The sequence below is a fragment of the Macaca nemestrina genome, chromosome 15 (assembly GCF_043159975.1).
Source record: "Macaca nemestrina isolate mMacNem1 chromosome 15, mMacNem.hap1, whole genome shotgun sequence".
Taxonomy (NCBI): Eukaryota; Metazoa; Chordata; class Mammalia; order Primates; family Cercopithecidae; genus Macaca; species Macaca nemestrina.
Window position 1 is genome coordinate 99,096,144 of NC_092139.1, and position 17,889 is coordinate 99,114,032.

A 17,889-nucleotide genomic window follows, 5' to 3' on the forward strand; every position below is an offset into this window, starting at 1 on the left:
TATAGTGGTGTGTGCCTGTAGTTTCATCTACTTGGGAGGCTGAGGTGAGAGAATCGCTTGAGCCCAGGAGGTTGAAGCTGCAGTGAGCCACGATTGCACCACTGTACTCCAGCCTGAGCGACACACAGTGAGATCCTGTCTCCAAACAAACAAAATTAGGAAGGGTTTCAGAGAGGAAATAAACAGAACAATGCCAGTTACTTCATTCACACACTTAGCATATGCAATTTTAATCAACCAAAAGAAAATCCCAAATGTACAAGTGAAAAAAATCCAAACTGTTGACACAGGCCTAACTAATATCAGCTACTTTTATGTACAGCTGTATAAGTTCAAAAAAGCTATCCTATATGTATATACAAAAGTTGTTTATACACAGGTCTGTACATAAGGGTCTATACATTTATTTCCTCAGAACCCTTAGGTGCCACCTCTTGGTGAGGACACCAACACTTCATTCACATATCTTACAAAAAAGAAAGACCATTTCCAGGATTGACAACATTGTGCATCCTGTATTCAATGTACACTCCACTCGACTGGTTAAGATCCTTCCATCATAATGCGGACCACACCAGGTGCATGGGTTCCACCAAATAGCTTCACACAGAGTGCTCCAAAGTAAAAGCCCATAAACCAACCCGAGATGAGGAAGCAGGGTCCTGCCCAGGGTGCCACCACAGGTCCGGGCTTAGTTGAGTCTGCCTGCCCTGCTCACTGTCGGTATTCCAATTCATCTACACTGATAACTTTGGCAGGCATCGAAGGCAGGGGTTGCTGTAGCACATCTGAGCCAAACCATTTGGCAAGGCCCACAGGGGAGCTGCTCCTCTGGCTGGGGCGATGCTCCAGCTGGGAGTGCATGTGGGGCAGGCCCGACCGGCTGGGCATGTTCTGAGGAGTTGTCTGAACGCTGACAGCTGCTGCCTGGGAACCAGAGCCTGGAGGATGCAGAACTGTGGAGATAAGAAGGGTTATCATTCACAGCATGAGAAGGAAAGAAGTTTGTTAGACCCTGCTTCATTAAACCCTATCCAAAGAAGAATCTTTACTAGAGGATTTTTTCTAGGGCTTCTTTAGATAGAAACTCCTTTGCAAAATACCAACAATGCCAGAAACAGTACCATGGAAAGCTGAGCTATTCAGAAGCTACCAGTATTGAAAACCTACCCTGGATGACATGACTGCTACTTCTCATGGCAAGTAACCACATCACAGAAGCAGCAACATTAACTGGTGAGGGGGCATATACCCTGGGCAGGCCGGATGCTGAACCTGTTGGATTATCAGCCCTCTCTCCTAACAGGCAAAGGACAAAGCCAGAGCACACTTGACTTTTCCCACTGACTCTGCAGGAACAGTAATCCCAAATTGCATAGAGGTCAATTTACTCCATCTTATTCTCTGGTTACACTCTTGTCCCAAACTTAGAACAAGTTAAAGAATGAATGTTAATTCATGTCCACTGAAAACTAGTCCTAAAAGCTTTAAGACTCCGTAAGTCTGTCCCAAACTCACCTGTCAAATTCCTGAACCTACCTGAGCGCTGTAGCTGCTGTTGCACCATTGCCAGATGCAGAGGTGTTCCAGGACGAGGGTTTAAGAGAGGGTGACTAGCAGCAGGTAAAGGGTAAAAGGGCTGACCCAGGATAGGGCCAGATATTCCCTGTAAATGAGTCAAGTCCATCCCAGGAGGAAGCACACCTGTTCAGCAGAAAAAGCAAGCAGCTGAGTAGTCTTAATGCTACCTGGAAGTTTTCCAGCTTCACTGTATAGTTTTGCTGATCTGGAATTTTGTTAAGAATGAAGGCCTAGGCGCAATGGCTCACGCCTGTAATCCCAGCACTTTGGGAGGCCAAAGCGGGCAGATCACAAGGTCAGGAGTTCAAGACCAGTGTGGCCAACATGATGAAACCCCGTCTCTACTAAAAATACAAAAATTAGCCAGGTATAGTGGCAGGCGCCTGTAATTCCAGCTATTCGGAAGGCTGAGGCAGGGACCTTGAACTTGGGAGGTGGAGGTTGCAGTGAGCAGAGATTGCACCACTGCACTCCAGCCTGGGTGACAGACCGAGACTCTGACAAAAAAAAAAAAATTCCTCTGGCTCATGCCTGTAATCCTGACACTTTGGGAGGCTGAGGTGGATAGATTGCCTGAGCTTAGGATTCTGAGTTTGAGACCGGACTGGACAAGATGGTGAAACCCTGTCTCTACTAAAATAGAAAATAAATTATACGGGCTTGGCAGCGTGCACCTATAGTCCCAGCTACTTGGGAGGCTGAGACAGGAGAATTGCTTGAACCCGGGAGGCGGAGGTTGCGGTGAGCTGAGATCGCACCACTGCACTCCAGCCGGGGAGACAAGAGTGAGACTTCTGTCTCTACAAAAAAAAAGAAAATGTTCAAGCTAGGTTCCTAATGTTTTAAAGGACTAGGAGATTGGATTGGACCCACTGCCTGCTAGTTAGATGGGAGACTCTAGTAACATCTTTCTAAGTGATGGAAATCTCCCACATTATAGCACTTCATCAATGCCAGTAATTGTCCTCTAGGCCCACAAAATGACACCCAAGTCAGGCTGGAAACTCACCAGTTTGGAGCAAACTTGGAAGATGCTGTGGATGTACTCCCTGGGCCAGCATCCTCTGTACCAACCCTGGGTGAAGCTGGTGAGCAGGCCTAACCATAGGGACATGGGGGACAAGGGGAACTTGGTGGACAGGGCGGAGAAAAGGTGTTGTAGGAACTGGGGATGCCAAGGTGGGTGTTTTTCTCCCAGTTGCTTTAGGTCGATAATCTTGTTCTTTGGTGTAACGGCTGGTCTGGGACAGTGGGGTGGAACACGAAGACCTCTGTAACGCTGACAGTTTTGGATTTGTAGTGGGAGAAGAGTCTCGATCAGCACTGGGTACAGAGCTGGAGGACAGGAGGTTCTCTGTGAGGATCCAAACAAAAAATATTTTGGTAAACTTCTCCCAAACACTTGTAGTCTCCCACTGGTCTAATAAATCTCATTTCTTAAGGTCACAATTCTTATCTGATACCCTTAACAAGTTTAGAGAACTACACAGTAGGAACCATCATTTGCTTAATAAACAGGACCAGAAGATGAATTGTTGGGCACCCTTCTCTGCACAAACGGCTATGGCCTAGATTATGCAAATCCATCACAACAAAATCTAAATGGCAATTAGAGTGTGGCCAAAGAACCAAACTGTCTTAGTAGTACCAACAAGATTTCCTCCCCACCACCCACCCCAAGCCTTCTCAAACACAGGCAAAAATCTCTCAGATCTATACTGTAACACCTGTGTAAACCCTAATTTGGAATCCGCACGTTACCATGTCCTTCACAATCCCTACTGTGCAACTCCTAAAAGCCTCTCACATGTTTCCTATGTTGGACACTTAAGTCTCCACAGGCTGGATATAATCTTTCAGAAGTAAAACTAGCTGAATTATACTAATTTGCCAAATAAGTATACTAATTATTCAACTTTGAAGCCTAACTAAGGATTCTAAACTAACACTCATTCTACCCATCTAGTAGTAGCACTCTTAGATTGGTCAGAATTTCAAGCAACTGAGCAACTGTGAGCTAGCGCAATTCTTCTCACTGTCACACAGAACCTTCTCACTGACACAGAACCATAGTCCAGAGAAGCTAGTGGTCTTGCCCAGGGCTTTGTATAGAATATCAGGCTGGACAGCACAGCACTCAGGCCCTTGTTTTCTCCATTATATACTTTCTTGAGCAGTGCCCTTAACAGCTCTGCAGTACCTTCACTGGCCTTCTGAGTATCCTCTTTACTGTCACCAAGAGCTGCTTTTCCAGATATTGGCTCCTCCTTGCTTTTCTCTTTGCTCTCGTACATCTTACGAATCACTGAGGTAGGGGTAAAGGAAGGAGAAAGCTGCAGAGAAAAACAATTGGCATTAGCACATTCTCTAAGTGCCTTTCTGTAATACTAAGCCAGGATTAACTGGCCAATCTACTCAACAAAGAGTCCCCACATTGGTAGCAAAGGCCAACTCTAGTATTCTGTTCTGTAGCTGCTGGAGGAAAAACAGAATGGGGCAAACAGGCAGTGTCCCAAGTACATTATCCCTTGCTTACAACCTGTGATAATGGGGACATGCCTATGCAGCCTCTGCATTACCCATTTCCCAGCCTGGGATTAGGCTGGCAAGAAAGAACATGGCCAGAAATATAACTTGGAGCAGCAGACCTTCCTTCTGTGAAAAGGCATTTCAAAGACAATGTCAGAACCAAAGTTACTCCAAACTCCTAATATTTCCCTTCTTCACTTGGCTACTAGACTATCTCAATAGTCTCCTCAGCCATCAGGATTAACCAGAATTACTCCATACTCCTAATACTTCCCTTCTTAACTTGGCTACCAGAAAAGTCAAATTTATCTCAATAGTCTCCTCAGCCATCAGGATTAATCATTTGGAGTCATTTCTTATCTCTTCACTAGTTCTACTTTGGTGATTTTATTTTGCATTTGCCTTTTCTCACCAAACAACCCCATATCTTTGATGGCAGGAGACAGGGCATGACTTACAAACAGAAAAATTCCTTCCAAACCCTGCTGCCTTCAAGGTCACTGGTACAAAGACCCATGTGGGGTTCTGAAGCACACAGCAAAGCTTTTTTTTCCTTCTCTATCAGCTTTGATTGGATGATAAAGATCTGTGGGGAATGAAACTTTTTTTTTTTTTTTTGAGACGGGGACTCACTAGGGAGGGCAGTGGCATGATCTTGGCTCACTGCAACCCCTGCCTCCTGGACTCAAGTGATCCTCCCACCTCGGCCTCCGGAGTATAGCTGGGACCACAGATGTGCACCACCATGCCCGACTAATTTTTTGTATTAGGGGTAGAGGACACGGTCTCACTAGGTTGCCCAGTCTGTTCTTGAACTCCTAAACTCAATCTACCTGTCTTGGCCTCTGAAAGTCCTGGGATTACGGGTGTGAGCCACCACACCCAGCTGGAATGAAACATTTTTTAATGATATAAATGATATAAAGTTTTAAAACTAGACTTGTCACTGCATATAAGCAAACCCTTCTGTTCCAGCCTTAGTTTGTATCACTGAGACCTGAAATGGTGAATCCGAATTTGTGAACTCCTCTGCAAGTTTCAATAGACTCGCCACTGTCTGACCCAGTCACCTCTGTCCACTTTACCTCCTCTCTCTCTCGTCCTCCTGTCTCCCCACACCTGGTTCATTTCTTTGAACATACTATATCACCTCGTGTGCCCTGGCCCCTGATCATCTCTGCTGGAACATATTTTCCCCAATATAGGGGCTTCATTAAAATCCTAAGACTTAGACTGTCCTAAAGGGGAAAAACCTAATAGGTATGAAAGACTACTAGGTCAGTTATTCCTGTGGAAGGAACTCAAGGACATTTAGGGCACACAGTGGTACAACACATGCACAACCAAACAAGGAGAAGCCTTTAAGTCCTTCACAGTCACTAAAGGTCACTGACCATGCTTGTGATGGAGGCAGCAGGGGCAGGGGAAGAGGAATTCCCTCGATGCACTGGTGCTGGTGACTTGGTCACTCGCTGTTGCCTGTGAACAAACCAATTATCAGCATGAACCCCAATCTCCTTAACTTCAAGTCTTAAAACCATATAATACTCAAGACCAGCCTAGGAATTTTAAAATCCCCTTTCCCTTATCCAATTCAATTTCCCAAGCATTTAGGCCTAACATATGCAAAAGTACATGCTAAGTTCTGAGGGAAGGCAAAAGCAAAATGAAACACGATCTCAGTCTTGTAAGAGCTCTCAGTCTAGTGGGGAAAACAATCACCTCGAGCAAACCAAGGCATGTAGATAGTAGGCACCAACAAAGTACAATGGGAAAATGGAGGGGTGAGAAGGAATAACAGGCACTGCAGGGATGCTTCCTGGGGAAGAAGCTGCATTCCACTGGGTGTGATCAACAAGAAGCTGAAGATAGAGAACAACAGTTCAGGTAGATGGAACAGGTACAGGAACTTGGGAGGGCCTTGGAATTATAGGGTTATCCAGAGCTGGTGTATAGTTTACTGAAGACTACACCAGTGAGGTGCGCTAGGATGGGCCTTCATTCTAGGGCTGGCTGTGCTTCACTGGGCAGGGAGCAGCAATAATTAGCGCAGTGCGGCCGGGCGCGGTGGCTCAAGCCTGTAATCCCAGCACTTTGGGAGGCCGAGGCGGGCGGATCACAAGGTCAGGAGATCGAGACCACAGTGAAACCCCGTCTCTACTAAAAATACAAAAAATTAGCCGGGCACGGTGGCGGGCGCCTGTAGTCCCAGCTACTCAGGAGGCTGAGGCAGGAGAATGGCAGGAACCCGGGAGGCGGAGCTTGCAGTGAGCCGAGATCGTGCCACTGCACTCCAGCCTGGGCAACAGCGTGAGACTCCGTCTCAAAAAAAAAAAAAAAAAAAAAAAAAAATTAGCGCAGTGCCTGGCATAGAACTGATGCTCTATGTGACACTCATTCAAATCAAATACAGAATCAACAGTTTCAGCTATTTTAGGACCACTCTTGGTCTACACAAGATTGATCTCAGGCCTCAAAGGTCAAGACCCAAGTGTAGTCACTGACCTGAAGTTCTCTGATAGATGGAAAATCTAAATTCATGGCTTCTTTCTAGTTAGTACCCCCATTGCCGCCATGCTGTGACTGTGTATATGACAACACGGGAAGACAGATCAGTACTATTCTGAGTGACTAAAAAATGAACCCCAAACTGGGGGTTCCACATGACCTGTCATTCCTTCTGGTAAACATATTTGAGCACCTGCTACAGACACTGTTCCAGGTTCCTGGAATATAGCAGTGAATAAAAGAAGAAGAATCTCTGGCCTCATGGAGGTTATATTCTTGGGGCTGCAGGATGGAGTGGGGTTACTACAGGCAGGGAGACAAAAAATAAATAGGGCCGGGCGCGGTGGCTCATGCCTGTAATCCCAGCACTTTGGGGGCCGAGGCGGGTGAATCACTTGAGGCCAGGAATTCAAGTCTGGCCAACATAGCGAATCCCCATCTCTACTAAAAATACAAAACACTAGCCGGGCGTGGTGGCACACTCCTGTAATCCTACTTACTCAGGAGGCTGAGGCATGAGAACTGCTTGAACCCAGGAGGAGGAGGTTGCAGTGAGCCAACACTGCATCACTGCACTCCATCCTGGGCAATAGAGCAAGAGACTGTCTCAAAAAAAAAAAAAAAAAAGTTAAAAGTACTCTGAAAGTCGCAAATCACATCAATGAATGCTAGGTAACAGCATTATGCTATAGAGAGAAAGCATGTGAGAGGGGTTCAGCAGACCAGTCTGGAGCTCTCTGTTTTGGTTGAAGGGTGCTATAAATAGGATGTGCTTGTGTAAGGGTATCTCCTGGTCTCAGTGTCTTCTGAAAGGGTTAACAGGTGAAGCAAAACACTGAGGCACTGTGGTAGTAACTTTAAGAATCACATCAAAACATTAAGTACCAAGTATTTTAAGGGTGGACTATAGTGTTCAGGGATGTGTATTTTGGTGATAAATTACTTATTTTTAATTAAGGTAGTGATTACTTTTAAAGGCTGGACAGTGGAGAGTTCTGAGTAGGAAAACGGGTATTACTGGTACAGGGCACATGGAGGCCCTCTGAGTAGTTAACAAGGAAGTTTGCCTTATAGTAAGCTACACATTTGTTTTATATAGTTTTGTCTGTTTTATTTTACACTAAAATAACATTGCCACCCCTTTCCGTTTTCTCCCCAACTTATAATTTCATTTTACCATTTGTTGCAACTATTGAAAAAGAGGAGGAGAGTGAACTCCGCAATCTACTTGTTAACAAGTCTCATCAACAAACCCATCAGCTCTGGCCAAGAAACTGTCGATGCAGCAAACCTGCATCAAGGGAGTTTGGTAAGAACATTGGATCTGTGGGAAAAGGAATAAGGAGCTATGCTAGTTGCATTTGTAAAAATGAATTGTTTAACTGGTAGAAACATCCTAAGATTTTAAAATATATTTACTCATAACAATCTTGTGAGGTAAATTAGGCAAGCAGCATCCCTTTCATATAGCTAATTAGCAAACTCAAAGAAAAAAAGTCATTTATAAATCAAGAACGGAAATAAAACCATATAGAATGAAAACCCTATGCCTTGCAGAATTTAATCGTATTTTCTCTATTTAATCTATTTGTTCTATTGATTTGGATTGGGATGGAATTTCTACCACATACTGAACAACATACCACAGTATGTGCAACAGAATTATACTGCAGATAAGTAATTTGTTAGTTTCAGGAAAACTTATCTGTAAATCTCCACATGAGCAGGATTAGTAATTTACCTGTTTCTGAATCCATCTCTGGTTCTGTCCACCTGTGGTTTGCCAAAACCAGGCTGGTAGAAGTTTGCTGCCTGTACAGCAAGGTCATGTGGCAAGGCCAGCCCTTCTAAAGCTGCCTGTTGCAACTCCAGCTGGCTCATCTGCTGAAAAGGAGAGGGGAGGGTCAGGAGAAGAGTGAGGACACCATACTTTCTACAAAGGTCTCTCTTCACTCTTAGAAAGGTAAGTTAAACAGAAGCTGAGAAAAGTTAGATACTGCAAACCTCACTAAATTGTGCTGCCATCGCAGTGATCAAGATTAACAATTTTATTACTTGAATTATTCAGCAAATTGTCTAACCTTCACTGAGCTTGAAATATAGATCAAAACCATTTATTGGTTTTAGAGACAGGGTCTCACTCTGCCATCCAGGCTGGAGTACAGTAGCTCACTGCAGTCTCAAAACTCTTGGGCTCAAGTGATTCTCCTGCCTCAGCCTCCTTGTAGCTGGGACTACAGATGCATGCCACTATACCTGGCTCATTTTTACTTTTGGGCTCAAGTGATCCTCCTGCCTCTGCCTCCCAAAGTGCTGGGATTACAGGCATGAGCCGCCATGCCTGGCCTCAAAACCATTTTTAAGAATCACAACAATTCAGCTCTCCACTCCCCATGCACCAATAGGGTGAAGGGCAAGCAAGAGATTGAGTTGAGAAAGAGCTCAGCCTGACCTGGGCCGTGATGGGGCTCATGGGTTTGCGCATGCCTTGGAATGGATCTCCGAGTAGCTGCTGTGGTCCTGGTGTGAAACCTGTCAGGAAAGTTACAGTCTCAGTGAGTACCAAGATGGTATGTGTGCATCAGGGAGGCATTTTCATTAATGCATGCCATTTCTTGCTGAACGCCATCTCTTGGAAAGCACTGATTTCTTGGGCTGACAGATGTCCCTCTCCCTCTGTGCCCTGACAGTGGGCTATGTGTACCTCAACCAGAGCACTGTCTAAATTGCTTCTCAACTAAGCCATCAGCTTTGCTCCTTTTAAAGCCAAGACCTCTCTCTGGGAGAGAAGAGCTTTTCTAGCCAGCAATTTGTCCTATTATCACTAAGCCATCTGGTATTAAAGCAGACACCATTGCTGTGAGAGTACACACTCTCTTCATTCTATCTGTTTGACTGTGGACAGAAGATTTCAAAAAATGCCTCTCAAGGTTTGTTTGGCAGAAACCAGAGTGGCCAGCAGCCTAAAGTAGCTTACGATGGCAGGAACAACACTACGACATTCCATGTAAAAACTTTGCTAAGACACTTTCTGGAACTTTTCTTTCAGTCACCTTCCTAATTAGCCATAAGACTTAACAGTGGATTATCTATCAAAACTCAATAGCTTCACAGAGAACCACTACACTGACTTCTACTGTATCAAAGAAAAATTTAAGAAGCCAAATTAACTTTTTTGGATTGAATTCCCAAAATAAGGAATAAGACTAAAGAGTTGGATCAGTTAGATTTCAATTAAAAAAAAAATCTATAACATGAACATATTCACCTAGAAGAGCAGCTGATAATAAGATATCTTCCACCTTTGCTCCCGCATCCCCCAAAAGTGTAATATTTATTTTTTTGAGACAGAGTCTTGCTCTGTCGCCCAGGCTGGATTGCAGTGGTGTGATCTTGGCTTACTGCAACCTCCACCTCTCGGATTCAAGCGATTCTCCTGTCTCAGCCTCCTGCGTAGCTGGGATTACAGGCATGCACCACCACGCCTGGCTGTTTTTGTATTTTTAGTAGAGATGGGGTTTCACCATGTTGGCCAGGCTGGTCTCAAACTTCTGACCTCAGGTGATCTGCCCACCACCTCGGCCTGCCAGAGTGCTGGAATTACAGGCATGAGCTACCATGCCTGGCCATAAATTCGTATTTCTTTTTTACAAATAAGTATATTTACCAATTGGTGATGGTATTCTTGGGCGAAGGTAGTCAGCTGAGGCTGCTCGAGTTTGAAACACCTGTGACAAGGGAGGAGAGGGTGCTCTTTGGCCCAGTAAAGATGTTGTAGGCTCCAAGCTCCCCATAAGGCCACTCAGAAGATTGGAAGAAGCAGGTCTCTGAACTGGTTGACCCAGAAGTTCCTAAAGGCAGAAAAGCCAAATCCCTGTGAACTTAGTTCTTCCTTCTACTCAGAGGCTGTGAATTATGGATTAACTTTTGAGAGCCACAGATGGATCTCCCTCATGCTTAATTGAAGGACTTGGCATGTGTACATGCGACACATTTCTCTGAATGTTCAGCTAGCAACATTTGCTCTGTCTTAGTGCTATAAATAGAGATTCCTTTTTTTTTTTTTTTTTTTTTTTGAGAGTCTCACTCTATTGCCCAGGCTGGAGTGCAGTGATGTGATCTTGGCTCACCGCAACCTCTGCCTACCGGGTCCAAGTGATTCTCACGCCTCAGCCTCCCAAGGAGCTGGGATTACAGCCATGTGCCACCACACCAGGCTAATTTTTGTATTTTTAGTAAAGTCAGGGTTTCTCCATGTTGGCCAGGCTGGTCTCAAACTCCTGACCTCAGGTGATCCCCCCACCTCAGTCTCCCAAAATGCTGAGATTACAGGTGTGAGCCACCATGCCTGGCTAGATACTTTTAAGTTCCACAGAAACTACAAAGTAAACTAGAAGTCAAGGCTTAGTTTGTCAACATTTTTAGCCACCCCGCATCCCCTGCCCATTAAGATTAACAGCAGCACCAAACTATGTCAGGCAACAATATCACATCTCTGATTGCCAGGCAACATAGATCATTTTCTAAGACCCAAAGCTGGACCACTAAACAAAACTGGTTCAGAAGACTACTGTTCAAGACTCCAAGGCCTCAGTATAAGATTGTGAAGTACCTGCAGGATGTTCTTAGGGACAGGCTGGCCTGGAATCTCAGCAGGGGACATCAAATGGCTTTCAAGGTTTCGCTAAAAAAGTCAAAAGAAAACTGGTTTTAACTTTCTTAACTCACTTAACTTACAGATTGATTGGGGACCACATGAAAGCATAAAGTACTCCTAGGGAGTTAATAGAATAATGATGCTCAAGTCACAGAAAACTTAGACCAACTTGTTCCGCTCTCATCACATAGGTCCCAAAAAAGATCTGGGGATGGAAAGACTGTTCACATGTACATGCAAAGTCCCCTCAGAGATCCTCACTATGCTAACCGTAAGTCCATTTCCCGGTTTCTAACACTGTGACCAAAAGAAGGGGGAAAAATGGTGAAACCAGGGAACACTTAGTTGAGACAACTCTTGCTACCCATTACCTTTAACAAAATTTATTGGAGACACACACACATACATATATATACACACACACACACACATATATATAATTCTGAGACATGGTCTTGTTCTGTTGCCCAGTCTGGAGTGCAGTGGTGCGATCATGGCTTGCTGCAGCCTTGACCTCTCAGGCACAAGCGATCATCTCATCTCAGCCTCCTGAGTAGCTGGGACTACAGGTGTATGCCACCACACCCACCTAATTTTTATATTTTTTGTAGAGAGGGGGTTTTGCCATGTTGCCCAGGCTGGTCTTGAACTCCTGGGTTCAAGCAATCCTCTGGCCTTGGCCTCCCAAAGTGCTGGGATTATAGAGGTGACCCACCACACCCAGCCTACACATACGGTTTTAAAATCGTAGTAAACAACATGCAGGTTTGGCCAAAATTGTTATATTTCAGAGTTTCATATTTCAGGAAATTTAAGCTTTATTATTTTATTTTTTTTTGAGGCAGAGTCTTGCCCTGTTACCCAGGCTAGAGTGCAATGGCGCGATCTCGGCTCACTGCAACCTCTGCCTCCAGGGTTCAAGCAATTCTCCTGCCTCAGCCTCCTGAGTAGCTGGGACTATAGGCACGTGCCACCACGCCCGGCTAATTTTTTTTTTTTCTTTCTTTTTAGTGGAGATGGGGTCTCACCATGTTGGCCAGGATGATCTCGATCTCCTGACCTCGTCGTGATCTGCCTGCCTTGGCCTCCCAAAGTACTGGGATTACAGGCATGAGCCACTGCGCCCAGCAACTTTATTATTTTTTAAGTGAGCTGTTCCAAAATGGGTATCACATACAGGGCAAAATTCAAATCCTCCACTCTTAAAGCAGTAGTGGTTACCTTTTTTTTTTTTTTTCTTCTTTTGAGACAGAGTCTGGCTCTGTCGCCCAGGCTGGAGTGCGGTGGCCGGATCTTGGCTCACTGCAAGCTCCGCCTCCCGGGTTCACACCATTGTCCTGCCTCAGCCTCCCGAGTAGCTGGGACTACAGGCGCCCGCCACCTCGCCTGGCTAGTTTTTTTGTATTTTTTAGTAGAGACGGGGTTTCACCGTGTTCGCCAGGATGGTCTCGATCTCCTGACCTCGTGATCCGCCCGCCTCGGCCTCCCAAAGTGCTGGGATTACAGGCTTGAGCCACCGCGCCCGGCCTTTTTTTTTTTTTTTGAGACAGGTCTATGTTCTTCAGGCTGTGTTCTCAGGCTGGCCTTGAACTCCTGGGTTCAAGCAACCCTCCCACCTTGGCCTCCCAAGTAGCTGGAACTATAGGTGTACACCACCAGGTCTGGCCAGTGGTTACATTTTGTGCATCCAGCCTGGAGTTCCCTCCTGCACTTCAGGACATCCCTATGCCCATTTAGCTCTGCGTGAAGTGCTTTCTCTGGTGTAGTTTCCCTTTCCCTAGATGGAGCTGTCAAAGTCCAAAGCAGTGTCTAGGCATGACAAATAGCCCAAGGATACCCAAGTATTTTATTGTTGATTTTGGAATTGGGACTAAAGGCAGATGATTTTATAAGTAATCTCTTTAAGAGTCATTTACTTCCATCTAATGAAAACAAATAGACAACTTTATACCACATGGCTTATTATACTTAGAGGATAGAATCTATAATTTAAAATATAATTTAGATTGAACCAGCATGTATTACTTTTGGATGAACCAATATGACAACCGAAATGGATGGAGGCAGATCAGAAATAGTATACAAAACATACACAGCAGTAGTAATTAAAGACGCTGAATTCAAAAAGTAAACCATGACTTAACAACATGCAAATTGAGCAATATTTTGAGATAACACCTGCTATTCTTATTCCATTACTTTCCTTGTTGCGTTCTTTCCTGTTAGCTGAGTTTGTCTTAGCCTTTGCCTAGCCACTTGAATATGTGTCATCTATCCCCCCTTTGGCAGGTGTTTGAGGCTCATTTGCTCAGCTAAAACCAGATATACTTCAGAGTACTAAAACCCCAACATCAAACCAATTGCCCTTACAACTCAAGAGAAAATTGTGTTAATATCAAATCCTAGAATCATATCTACAATAAAATGTGGAAAAACATCAGGTAAACTGCTGAATCCCCCTTCCATATTTTTAGTTGCTCACACCAAAAGAAAGAGGCTAATTACAAGATATGAACCACACCATTGCAGCCAGCACCCAATTACCAAGACACAAAGGTAACAAGAAAGGAAAATAGGATAGTCTACCGTCTTTCAGTTTGGTCTTCATTTGAAAGTATTTGTATATAATAATTCTTTGTATAAAAATAATTCTAAAGCAGTTTACAGGGACATTCTCCTGCAACTGGTATGGTGTGGTCAGATACAAAGAAGTCAGTCTACCTATCTGAGGTGCCTCCTTTCAAGGGTAGAAGGTCGGTCCTGGCACTAAGGAATAATGGCACCTCTGTCTGAGGATGTTGACATCTCTAGCACTATTGGTCAGATAAGGAATGCTAGAAGTCAGTTGCTTTCTTTCGGTGTAAGGCATAATGATTCAAACAGCTATTGCTATTTGCATCTTAGCTAACTGGTAAGTTCCCAAGCAAGCAGGGAACAGGAAAAAAAAGAGGGAAAACTCAATTTGGTAAATTTGCTAGAACTTAGCAACTAGAATAAGTCCATGTTTATGATTTTATTATTCATATCTACCCTGCCTCCCCATTAGTTTGTATCAAGAGATAGTGATATTAACACATACGCTATGGGTGAGAACTACCCTCTCAAAATTGTTAGGACAAAGACCAGATTATTATAAATACTTGCATTTACAAGGTGATATGCAGTTGTGTCACCCTGTAACCTAACTTCATGCCTACAACTTTTGTTTTTAATTTGGAGCCACAGCTTTTTCCCTTAGTAAATTAACAGAATGTAATTATCTTGACAAACCCATCTTACTTTTTTTTGAGACAGTCTCACTCTGTTGCCCAGCCTGAAGTGCAGTGGCGCAACCCCGGCTCACTGCAACTTCCATTGTCCGGGTTCAAGCAATTCTCCTGCCTTGGCCTCCCAAGTAGCTGGGATTACAGGTGCCTGCCCCGACGCCTGGCTAATTTTTGTTATTTTCAGTAGAGATGGGGTTTCACCATGTTGGCCAGCTCAAACTCCTGACCTCAGGTGATCTGCCTGCCTCAGCCTCCCAAAGTGCTAGGATTACAGGCGTGAGCCACTGTGCCCAGCCCCATCTTAGATACTTTACAAATGATTTCTATGGCTGTAAGAAAGCAGGTAATCCCTGGTATCTGGCAATAATTAGAAGATGTGAATAAAGATTTTACTATACAAATATGGTAAAGTATATGAACTTAAGTAGCTGAATAACAAAATTTTCTCTGGAGGTCATCCAAAAAGATGGTTTTTTACCTCATTTTAGCAGTGACTTAAAGTTATACAGGCATTACATAAGACTGAATCTTTTAATCTTTATACTGTTACCCACAATACATATAAATTAACCACAAGTCTGCTTTCTCCAGTAACGAATAGTGTATTAATAATTAAGGAACACACAAAAGCATCAAGGACCAAATGACTACTAAAGAATTTCCAACTTACTCAGAATACCTTTTTAAAAATCCATTTATTGTGGTGGGAAAAAGGAGAAAAAGAAAAAAAAAAAAAAAAAAGAGAAAAGGGTGGGTTTGTGCCAGATACTTACGCTGACTTTGGGCTGAGAAGGCAAAGTCCCACTTGCCTTCATTGTGCTCACTAGCTTGTTGAACGCAGTCATGTCTCCGTCTTTCTTGAGTTGTCGATTGTTGGTTACAGCACTCAAGGTCTCTTCTAGGTGTTCTGCCATGAAGGGAGTTGAATTCTTCACTTGTTGGTCCACCTTCAAGCCCTTCAGACCTGCTTCTACCTCCTCCACGGAAAGCACAACCCCTGAATGTGCTGAGAAGTTGAGAATGTCCAGGTTAAATCAAGCAAAGAGATATCTGGTAGGAATTCTCTTTGGCTAGTATGATAGATAAGATGAAAATAATTTATTTCAAAATAGAGATAAGACTGTCAGAAAAGACTGACACCAAAAATAGACAAACTAGTAACACTTAAAATCAAATTGTGTACTAAGAGATGGCATAAACTAAACCTAAAATGTTTAGATGCTAGATACTGGGGGATCACAAATATGAGGTGCTATGCTTTAAAACTTGACAAGATCCTGCTGTGCATCCTGCAGAAGGATATGAGTCTTCTAGGAGACTTGTTACCTGGGACAAGAATCCCAGATAGCCCAACATTGCCAAGATTCCTACCTGCACTGTGGTCAGTATATCACTAAGTTTTTATGTTGAGGATTTATAGCCTAAGCAAGAATATGGAAGACTAGGGCAGATTTGTGAGGAAATGGTAAGTTATGCTCTGGAGGAATAAAACATTCACTGGAGTTTGTTTTCAACATTCACTGGATTATTATAACCAGACCCTAGGTAAGAACTTAAAGGAAAAGTTCTCATAGGGCTCATGACCTACTGTGAGATTCTCAAAGAGGTGGTATTCTTTGATGAAATGAGTTTTTAAAAAAGAACATTAAACAAAAACCCAATATATATTTGACTTTTTAGGAAACAGAGGTATGTTAGACCCAACTGCCTGAAGACTGAACATCTAGACTTTTTCAGATATCTAAAAAATTATAAACACTTACAGCTTTCTTTAAGTTTTTCTTTATTTGCAGAAAGGCTAGAAAGAAGAGGTTTCAAATCCACTTTGGCTTTCTGTAGCATTTCTAAAATATCCACTTTATTTTCAGTATGGTCTTCCAATGGTATAGGAGCAAAGTAATTCCCCGAGTTCTGTCCAGGAGAGAGGATGGCTTGCTCCAGACCTGATATTGCAAATAAACATACTCAAAATTAATCTGTTCCAGTAAAGAAACATGCCTTCAACTGTATTTTTCTTTCTTTCTTTTTTTTTTGAGATGGAGTTTCACTTTAATTCAGGCTGGAGTGCAGTGGTGCAATCTTGGCTCACTGCAACCTCTGTCTACCGGTTTCAAGAGATTCTCCTGGCCGGGCGTGGTGGCTCAAGCCTGTAATCCCAGCACTTTGGGAGGCCGAGACGGGCGGATCATGAGGTCAGGAGTTCGAGACCATCCTGGCTAACATGGTGAAACCCCGTCTCTACTAAAAAATACAAAAAACTAGCCGGGCGAGGTGGCAGGCGCCTGTAGTCCCGGCTACTCGGGAGGCTGAGGCAGGAGAATGGCGTAAAAACCCGGGAGGCAGAGCTTGCAGTGAGCTGAGATCCGGCCACTGCACTCCAGCCTGGGCGACACAGCGAGACTCCGTCTCAAAAAAAAAAAAAAAAAAAAAAAAAAAAAAAGAGATTCTCCTGCCTCAGCCTCCCAAGTAGGTGGGATTACAGATGCCTGCCACCACGCCCGGCTAATTTTTGTATTTTTAGTAGAGACGGGGTTTCACTGTGTTGGCCAGGCTGGTCTCGAACTCCTAACCTGCTGATCCGCCCGCCTTGGCCTCCCAAAGTGCGGGGATTACAGGCATGAGCCACTGCACCCGGCCCCTTCAACAATATTAAAAGGACACAAATTGAAGGCTTTTCAGTTGTCCAGAGACCCTTTGACCCTAATCGACTCCTGACTAATGAAGACGAATGAACCGTATCAGGGAAAAACCCAGGTTTACCTTCAAGGGCAGAATCTGAAGCCATTTTACCTGCAAGTCTCTCTAGCTCTTCATGTGGTGTTGACCCAAGACTGCTGGATCGGCTTCCTGATCTGCTCGGGTTAGAGAACCACCTACTGAACCGACTGGCAGAGACTGACCCTTCTCCCAAAACATCTTCTATCATCTGAAGAAAAAGACAATAAAAACTAATAGTTTCTAGATGAAAAAGGACAAGAAGGTTTAAATCTTATGAAAGGGTCACTTACTTTGAAATTTCCTTTGATGCTGGTGACCTGAAGATAAACATTCTCAGAACCTAGGAATTTGAACACCTTTTTCTTCCTCCTTCCTGGGTAATTTCTGAGTATAACCAACTATCTACTTTCCTTTTTTATTACTATTTTTTTTTAAGACAGAGTCTTGCTCTGTTGCCCAGGCTGAAGTGCAGGGGTGCAATCTTGTCTCACTACAACCTCTGCCTCCCAGGTTCAAGTGATTCTCATGCCTCAGGCTCTCGAGTAGCTGAGACTACAGGCATATGCCACCAGACACCTGGCTATTTTTAATTTTATTTTTAGTAGAGACGGGGTTTCACCATGTTGGCCA

At 43.9% G+C, this 17,889-nt stretch overlaps 1 protein-coding gene across 7 annotated transcripts in view; it reads right to left on the reverse strand.

Annotated features, from left to right (window-relative positions):
• Positions 1-201: 201 nt before the first annotated feature.
• The window catches only part of LOC105487293 (eukaryotic translation initiation factor 4E nuclear import factor 1), a 56,844-nt gene continuing 39,156 nt past the window's right edge, over positions 202-17,889 (reverse strand). For 4 of the 7 annotated variants that reach the window (XM_071080433.1, XM_071080435.1, XM_071080436.1 and 1 more), the window contains exons 8-19: positions 17,332-17,467; positions 16,305-16,484; positions 15,315-15,547; positions 11,231-11,302; positions 10,286-10,469; positions 9,071-9,150; positions 8,360-8,502; positions 5,505-5,589; positions 3,782-3,914; positions 2,591-2,935; positions 1,540-1,704; positions 202-956 (exon numbers count right to left, since the gene is read on the reverse strand). In XM_071080433.1, the coding sequence (XP_070936534.1) occupies positions 715-956; positions 1,540-1,704; positions 2,591-2,935; positions 3,782-3,914; positions 5,505-5,589; positions 8,360-8,502; positions 9,071-9,150; positions 10,286-10,469; positions 11,231-11,302; positions 15,315-15,547; positions 16,305-16,484; positions 17,332-17,467 (1,998 nt within the window). In that variant the 3' untranslated portion in view covers positions 202-714. The remainder of the gene's footprint in view (positions 957-1,539; positions 1,705-2,590; positions 2,936-3,781; positions 3,915-5,504; positions 5,590-8,359; positions 8,503-9,070; positions 9,151-10,285; positions 10,470-11,230; positions 11,303-15,314; positions 15,548-16,304; positions 16,485-17,331; positions 17,468-17,889) is intronic. The other 3 variants (XM_071080434.1, XM_071080438.1, XM_071080439.1) reach the window with 1 other exon arrangement.